The sequence below is a fragment of the Megalops cyprinoides genome, chromosome 12, assembly GCF_013368585.1.
Source record: "Megalops cyprinoides isolate fMegCyp1 chromosome 12, fMegCyp1.pri, whole genome shotgun sequence".
Classification (NCBI taxonomy): Eukaryota; Metazoa; Chordata; class Actinopteri; order Elopiformes; family Megalopidae; genus Megalops; species Megalops cyprinoides.
The window spans coordinates 20,415,863-20,424,678 of NC_050594.1; the positions used below are offsets into that span (position 1 = coordinate 20,415,863).

Here is an 8,816-nt window from a genome sequence, read left to right on the forward strand (position 1 = left end):
TTTTCACCTATTTTCTCACCTATTAATATATTTTGTTGCAAGTGGCATAACTGTTTTGGAATTATATATATATCATAATAATCCTGATTACATGCAGCAATTTTCACTGTCCTCTATATCTGTTCATACCCGTGACTTAATAGGAACAAAAACATGCTATAAAAGAAAAATATACATATTAGACCAGTGCTTAAAATGTTACACCTCAATGCTAATTAAGTATTGTGCAAACCAAATTCAGATTGTTCATAAATAATGGATTTCAGTCTAGAAAAGGTAAGAGTCACTTTTATTTACATCTTTAAGGAATCCTTCAAACACAATCTGACTAAATAAATTCACACCGACATTCTGCTTATTTCAAGATCAGTGGAAGTTTCTCAAAGCACAGAGGGGCATCCAATTGCTTTCTGTTTCTCTCTGTTATAAAAGGAAGTAGTATGTAGAAAAGCAATCAGAGAGCTCTCTGAAGACTGTAGCTGAATGGCCACTGATTACCACAAGCTGGAAGATGGCTATAAAGGAATTCAGAGGAAAAATTAATTCACCACTCTCCACTCTAGCATCCATTATTCAGAAATATAAAGCTATAACTGCAATGTTAACCCAGTCAGTAAGAAGACGCATGTCTGTCACGCCAACATGGCCTGTGAAACAGATGGTTCAGGGGGAAAACCGTAAATCCAAAGGCAATTGGAGACCTCCTGAACAACCTGGTATCTTCAGGTTACAAAGTGCCAAAAAGAACCATTAAAATATCCTTGCACAAATGTTGCATTCATAGAAGCGTTGACAGGAAGATGCTTCTTTTGAAGACAATCCAAGAAAAAGAGCAAGCTGAAGACTTGCCAGACTACATCTGAATGACAGCTGGAAGCATGTCTTATGGTTGCATAAAATGAATATTAAGCTTATTTGGACATGCTCGTCAGCTTCATGTTTGGCGTAAAAAGGTGAATTTTATGTCGAGAAAGAACCTATGCCCACTGTGAAATATTGGGAGGAGGTGGGGGAAGTGAGGTTATTATGCAATTATGCTTTGGGGTTGTTTTGTATCTTTGAGTTCGGGAACCCTTGACAAGTTAGATGGAGTTATGAACTCCAACTTGAACCAGGACATTTTGGCCAAAAACCTGGTTCCCTCTGCCAAGAAGCCCAAACTTGGCTGAAAATGGACATTCCAGCATTACAATGATCCAAAGTATCCATCCTAATCTAGTATGAAATGGTTAACTCGGCACAAAATAAACATTCTCAGCTAATTGTCTCAATCTACAGACCTCAATTCAATTGCCCATTTGTGATTCATAACCACGAAAAACAGTTCAAAATCAAAACCCAAAAGATCTGAAAGACTTAGAGTAATTTGTCCAAGGGGAATAGTAAAAAAAAAACACTCAGAAGTGCCAGAACCTCATAAAACACTACAGGAAGCATTTTATCAGTGTAATCCAAGACAGAATAGGATTTATAAAACATTAATAATGGGAATGTGACCCTTGTGTTTTCTGAAATAAAATGCATTGTGTGTGAACAATATAAACATGTGCAATGCTATTAACATTAAAAGTATTTATATTTAATATAGTATATATAATATATTTTTATAATAAGAACATTTAATTATGAGTACAACTATTTCACTTATGATTGTAATAATAATTTTCAGCACTAAGTAAGTTGTAGAATAAACCACTTTTCAGGATTGTGTAAAACATATGTACAGACAGTGCTTAAGTGTACTGACCCTAGATGTTTGCTCTAAATGTTTGAGGTCAAGACTAGGCTTTTGTTATCTGATTCTGGATTAGATTAGGAGGGCATTATCTACCTGGAGCTTGCTTTCAGTCTCTTGAACCCTCATAAATCACTTTAGCACTACTGCAGACACTACTCTGTGGCCATGCATAAAACTTCACTCCATTATAACATCCTGTAAATATACCTCTACAAATTCAATGCAAACATGACATAAGTGGTTATCTGGCATTATTTACTGAATTGTTTGCCAGGTGCTTTATGTATCCCGTGTCAGTAGAATATTATCACTACTTTAAATCTGAAGTCAAAAATAATAATGAAATTATATTTCATTATGTCAGGAGTAAATTTACTGTCTAACCTTCACAGTATCTCTAGTACTATACACATTGGTTCTGTAAGGCACAGGTTGTATTACATAAGTTGTATATATTGTTTGGAATAATAAAAAGAGAGCTATCGCTAACAGCCATGCTACAGCGGATGTACAGAAATGTATACAAGTCTGAGTGAGTCAATTGTTCTCTCCTGAGGGTAGTAACAATCCCATAGATGGTGCCTAAAATTAACTGTACATTCTTAAATCATCAGGCATTCATTTAGTGATGACATGGGAGAATGCAGAAACCAAGTAACAATACAATGTAGTTTTGATATCAAGATTAATAATGTCTGTAATAGTGCTGATATAATTTATGTGTATCTAATCAAGCGAAAGGATGTAGGATGTCTTGTCTTGCTTTTGTCTGCCATCACTTTGGAAATTAAATCTATTCAGAGTTTTTAGGACATGCAGTCTGAGTTCTCCCCTGTCTTTCAGGCACTGCCTTTTGCCTGGTTGGCCCACAGCTGTTGTTTGAATTGCAGTGAGGACTCTGGGGTTATGCTTGTTTGATTGTGCAAATAAGTAAATAATTGTGGAAGGCAACAGTCAGCTTTGCTTGTTCAGAGCAGTCCTGTGCAATGACAGGGTTACTAGTAGCAATTTTTACCCTTGTTTTCTGAAACTGACAAACTTGTTAATGTTTGGATAAACCTACTGCTTACAAAATGATTTATATTATTTAAATTGCAGCTTTCCTGGAGGAGCATTTTATTTGGTTGGAAAAAATAGATGGATATTAATGCGTTTTCCATATTTCAATAGAGCTATGGAAAACTAAAGTTTATCTACTGTCAGAAGCATGATTATTCTTATAAACGGGCAATATTTTGCACTGAAGCAGAGCTTTGAACATTGTCCAGACTTTCATACTGATCTTTAACTTTTAAATGACAGTTCTAATACCTTACAACTTTGCCTTTGCATGGCAGCAAACACAGACACATCAATCAGTCCTGATGAGGTATGCCATGGGAAGACACTTATTTGGTTTTCCTACTTAACACTGCTGTCTTTTTTAACAAGTAATAATATACAGTATTTAACCTTCTGTGGTGATTTAACGTAGATTTCTGGCAGAAAAATGGCTAGTGGAACAAGGTAGGTGAAGTGTTTCCATTTTCTTGTCTGTTATTAATTGCACTTATAACTCATTTCAAACAGCACCTGCCAATGTGACTCAGATAATTATGATCCTGTTTTTCTTTTCCCTTTTTAAATTTAATCATGTGAGCACGTTTGAGATTTGATTTTTTTGGAATTTAAAAAACAGATTGGGAGAGAACAAAACTGGCAAGGAATAAATCCCAATTCACAGCTAAGCTCTGTGTTCCAGAGAAAAGGCTTCACTAACAAGAGGTGTGGAATCCACAGCCTGGCCTATTAAACTCATTAGGCACTAAACTGCCCCTGCTCAAGGGCCTGGTTCCCAGTAAAGCCATTCTCCACCCTGGAGGACTGGAGTGGGGGTGTTGTAGACGAGCTCTTCCATGGAGCTTGATATAATATAACACTGTTACTCATCTCTCAAAAACACAAGTGCATGTTACACAAATCCAACAGAATCAAGTAAATATACTAGAGGTCTGAGGCTTTCAAAGAGGTATGGAGTGTTAGAATTTCCCGCTATCTGCTGTGTTGTATGACATTGGGGGTGTAGCTGTGTGTCCGCACCCTCTACGTCCACATTGTGGTGGTAAACATTAGATCCGTTGGCCTGGCGTGGCCAAAAATGCCTGTGGACAGATGTCTAACAAAGCCTCCTGTCTGCTTTTGTTGCTTGCTGTCTCGGTTTCAACTTATTATTGTCTTTATACGTTGTCAGGTCATTTTCACATTGCAAATTGCATTTGTGGTGCATTAAATAACGGCCATTTTGTAAAATGAGTTTGACATCGCTGACATTGATGTTACTGCAGCAAAAAGACTATGTCTATGTAATGTCATCAGCTCAGTGAACGTTTGCATAAAGTTATGTATTTAAGTATCCAGTTGCGGCAATGTGTGAGAAAATCAGCAATCCATGTGTCCTTCTCTCTCACCACAAGTATGACAGTCCCTCTGTGGTTACAGCAAGTTTCTCTCTGTCTCCCTCCTTCTCTCTCTCTCTCTCTCCATCTTCCTCTCTCCCCCTCTCTCTCCCTTTCTTTGGGCAGTTAAAGGGATAGTTACTGGTATGGGCAGAGGACAATTTTGCGTGAGTGTTTTTGTGCCTTCTGTTTTTTTCCAAATGTTATGATTTCTTCAATTTTCCAAAATTATGAAATCTGTGCATGACTCAGGTTTTTACTGCTGACTGGTCCCTGTCAGCTCTCACAAAAGAGGGAGAGTGCACACACTCACTACCAAAGGACAGGGAGAGAAACTACTGAGAGCAAGAGCAGACACACTGCTCATCACCAGCACACACACACACACTCCCGCACACACTCCCCTGCAGCAGGCAGGAGTAACATAATGACAGAGCAACAACGACACAACATAAAAGAAAATCCAGTAACCTACACAGTATCAAGGACTGCAGATACAGGTCTGTCAGCACAAAGCAGAAAGTCCAGAAAGAACATAGTGTGTTTCCAGGAAGACGAATCGCCTGTCTTTGTTGTGAAAGTACTGTAGTTCACTACACTCCAGCTTGGCCCAAGCATGTGCAACAATGAGTGCTCTGCGAGGGCAAAGTGAGCGGACCCGGGTGTCTGCACATATGACCGGCAGACCTTCCTTTATGATGACTCCCACTGCAATGCCATTGCGCTCTTCTCATGACGCCAGAAAGCCTTACCATAGACCCAACCAGCAATGTACAGGTATATGTAAGTGTTAATGTGTATTCAGCAACATCAGGGCAGACTGGTCCTTGATGCACTCCAGTAATTTACCCAAATATTGCTGTCCAGTAGTAATACTAGTATTATCAGGAGTAGCAGAAGCAGAAGAAATTATAATGATAACAATGATAATTTAAAAAGGCTCATACTCTGACTGCAAGACAGCCCGCTTTTCTCAGGAGGAAAGATGCATGTCCTATAGGCAGCTCAGAGGTATTAGTGTGTGTCATATTTATGAGTCGGTGAACATTATGTTTCCCGCAGCACCTATATTTCCATCCATCAACATGTCATCTGCTCTATTTATACCCCTTTCTACCTACCCTGATATCCCAACGCCTCCTGGTAGCCGTCCGACGGCAGAGCCGGGGATCTACCAGTTCTGTCACACTAGATTACTCAATCGCCTGCCTCTCCGAAACTTAAGCTTCACTTAATTATATCGTTTGTCGAATAAACAATCGTCCGTTTACGTTGGTTCCAAACCTATTAGAACTACTTGAATGGAGTAAAGATATTCTACTTCTTTATGGAAAAAATAATAATATAAAATCTCCAATTACTGTCATATTTGAAGGGAAAAATGCGTGTTCATAATGGCACCCGTTGTCACTGGGGGAAAACTTAAAATTGAATAAAATTCTGGGCAGCAAGATCTGATATGCATGCAGTGTTATTTGCACTAACATACTGTTCTTTACAACTGGTCTTTGAAACGCGAGACTAACGGTGGCACGATACATTTAATGTCATAAATAGTTGTTTCACTCACCCGTGGACCTGTGGATTTCTGTCCGGAGATTCGAGGCAGATGACACACCAACAACAGCAGTGCAAAAAAATATGAAAAAAGAAAAAATACGAAACTTCGCAAAAACATACTTGACTGTAGAGGTTGGTTTAAATCTCTTGTTGTATGGTCCCCACTTCTAATTTTCACGCGTCTATTTTATCCCTACTTCTTTCAGCAAAATCAGAAATTACTCTAAGAAAACAAAACCCTCTCAAAAATCCCTTTCCTCAGTGATACTTTTTATTTTATTTTGTAGGTATTTATATTTATGTATATTCACATCGTGTCACATGGGGACCGGAATTTTTTTAATTGATGGTCACCATAGTGACAGATTTTATCCACCGCGCAGAGGAGTAGGGTTCCTCACTACTTCCACAGGTTCAGTGGCTCAACTTCCATTGGGATCCATTTAAAAGTAAAGTAGGTGGGCACAAGAGCTACAACTGACAATACCGGGGTCCAATGGCCTTTTAGAATCCATGTAAAGAAAACCGTTCTCTTTCGAGCCGCACAGCCCAGTCATCATACCGAACAACAGGGAGATACACCGACGACTTTCTCCGCCTCAAATGTATTTTTTTTACGTAATTGTCCCAGGCGTTATTTATAGAACTTCTTTTTTCTTTGTTTATTTTTGCAACTTTTATGGATAACGAGTCATGTATATTACTTTTTGTAATGTGCACATGCAAAGCTGTGGTGAGCTTTGTTTGTACTTACCTACCCCCCCCCCCCCCCCGTCTCTTATGTGAAAACGGGATATCAGACTGATGGTTAAGAAAGGGTAAAAAACTAATCTAATCTCTCTGTGTGGCTTTATAAAGAATGCATAAAGAAACATGTGAAAAGCAAGACGAATGATTCTCTCACCCCTACACTGTCTGATAAAGCTGTTCCTGGGATCAGGATAGTCCAGCTACATTGGTGCCTTGTCATTCAGACCATCCACCAGGGATACAATGGTAAACATCTAAAGTGTCAGAAACACATCAGGAGGCTAGCTTTTTTTTTGGGGGGGGGGGGGGGGGGGGGCGGTTGGCTGATACAGAGCCTGAGCATCTGTCTATATGCTCTTCCTTCATCTCTCCTCGTTTCTCATCTGTTCCTCATCTTCTCCCATACTGATGTGCGTTCAGCGAGGGATACACCTTTGGGAAGCGATCGCCCATTGTGCAGTTTCACTCAAAAGCCTCAGTTGTGGAAGAATGAGCTCACATCTTGCACATCTCATTGCTGAAAATGACGACCCCGGGAGACTAAAATCTGCAGTTTATTTTCCAGAATCCTTCAAGCTGAAGTATTGCACTGACTTGCTCAAAAATAAACACTTGGACAAAAATAAATACTCATATTCCTGTGCACAATGCACAAACAAACAGGCGGTCACAAACAAACATGCGCATGTAAGCATACAGTGCACACATATATACATTTGCCTACAGATGCATATTCACAGAAACACATAGGTGAATACATTCATGCCAACACCTGCACACATACACACACGCACACACACAGATAAGTGCACAGGCACAAATCCATGTGCACATTTTCACACACACAGATACATGCAGGCACAGGCACATTACCGCAAATAAACACACAAATATGCAATGATAATAGCTGAGATTTTTCCTGGAAAAATTAAATGAACATTAAAAAAACCAGCAAGAAAATGGCAACCACTTCGCATAATCACGCTAGGCTGCTGTGTGCTATGGACAGGCAATTCTGAACACTAATGCAATGGGTCTATGTTCGCCCTCCTCTCACATGTCTCCTCTGATACCTTTGTATCCTCTTCACTCCTTTCAACTCAACCCTCTTCATTTTAGTCTTTTCTTCTTTTTTTCTTCCATAGTTGGTCATGCAGCGTGTGAGTGTGTGTGTGTATTGGGGCGGGGGGGAGCAATGTCTACAGTGCAGGTGTCCTTGCCTTTACCCAGCTCAGATCTTGCTCCAAAAACAAGGCCTTTAAGGCCATTAAAAGGCTGACCAGTGGCCTCTCATCTGTGACCACCCCACACCCCACTGCTGTTCTTTGTCCCTGCAGATATTATTTAATTGTTGGCTATGACAGTTCTGACACTTCTGAGTGCCCCAGTGAAGAGGCTTGTAATTAGAGCTATTGAGCGCCAGGAATTGGCACAATTAGAGTCAGCATTAATGATTTCTGTGTGTGCCTGTTTCAACAGGCGGTACCTTTTTCATGAGTGAGAAATGAGTGAGGGGGGTTCAGGGGGAAAGGGGGGGGGGGGGGGGGGGGGGGGGGGCGGGGGTAAAAGAATGACCAAAGGAGAAAAGGGAAGATAAGAAAACAATAAAGGAAAAGAAATGGGGGAAAAGAAATATTTCCAATAGGGAGCCATCTTTAGTTGTATTGTTGCACAGAGTGGGTTAGGAAATAGAGAGACGGAAAAATGAAAAGGCTCCGTCCTGCATTATGGTGTGGGAGGGGTATTGGTCCAGGTTCTGGACCTGGACTTGTACCAAATCTGTTTTCACTCAGGCATACCCTGCTGCTCAAAGGAAAACGAAATCTAGAGGGAAACATCTCTATAAGACCAGGGTGTCTTGTCTTAAATGTCTCAGGCTGCAGTTTGCGTTGTGCGGAGGATTCTGACCTGGTGCTGTCTTCTCGCGGAGGTGTGGCCCAATCAAATGTAGTGTCCGCAGGTCCCCTCAGATCCTGGGTCGTGCAGTTGCAGTGGGGGCAGTGAATGGGTGGGCGGATGGGGGGGGAGAACCTAATGGAATGTTAACGAGATAGATCAGTTGGTCTTGTTTTCTTTTTTTCTTCTGTATGCCTTCCATCAAACAAAGAGACAATTTTTCAGGGTGTAAAAAGAGTTGTTGGGAAGCGTTGCTCGACACAGAATGTTGCTGTCATTTGGCTGCACATGAAACGGCGACCAGGGAAAAAGAAAAGAAGGAGAAGGAACACAGGAAGGAAAATATTCTTCCAACTGACTAGGCGGCTTCACACACATCCTCCATCCAGCACATAGTAGATCAGCCATAAAATTAGCAGGTGTCTGTGGGCATGGCA

The 8,816-nt window shown here is 40.5% G+C and overlaps 1 protein-coding gene across 7 annotated transcripts in view; it reads right to left on the reverse strand.

Moving 5' to 3' along the window:
- smoc1 (SPARC related modular calcium binding 1) overlaps positions 1–6,131 on the reverse strand; it is a 57,909-nt gene extending 51,778 nt beyond the window's left edge. For all 7 annotated transcript variants that reach the window (XM_036542124.1, XM_036542122.1, XM_036542121.1 and 4 more), the window contains exon 1: positions 5,744–6,131. In XM_036542124.1, the coding sequence (XP_036398017.1) occupies positions 5,744–5,851 (108 nt within the window). In that variant the 5' untranslated portion in view covers positions 5,852–6,131. The remainder of the gene's footprint in view (positions 1–5,743) is intronic.
- Positions 6,132–8,816: the final 2,685 nt, after the last annotated feature.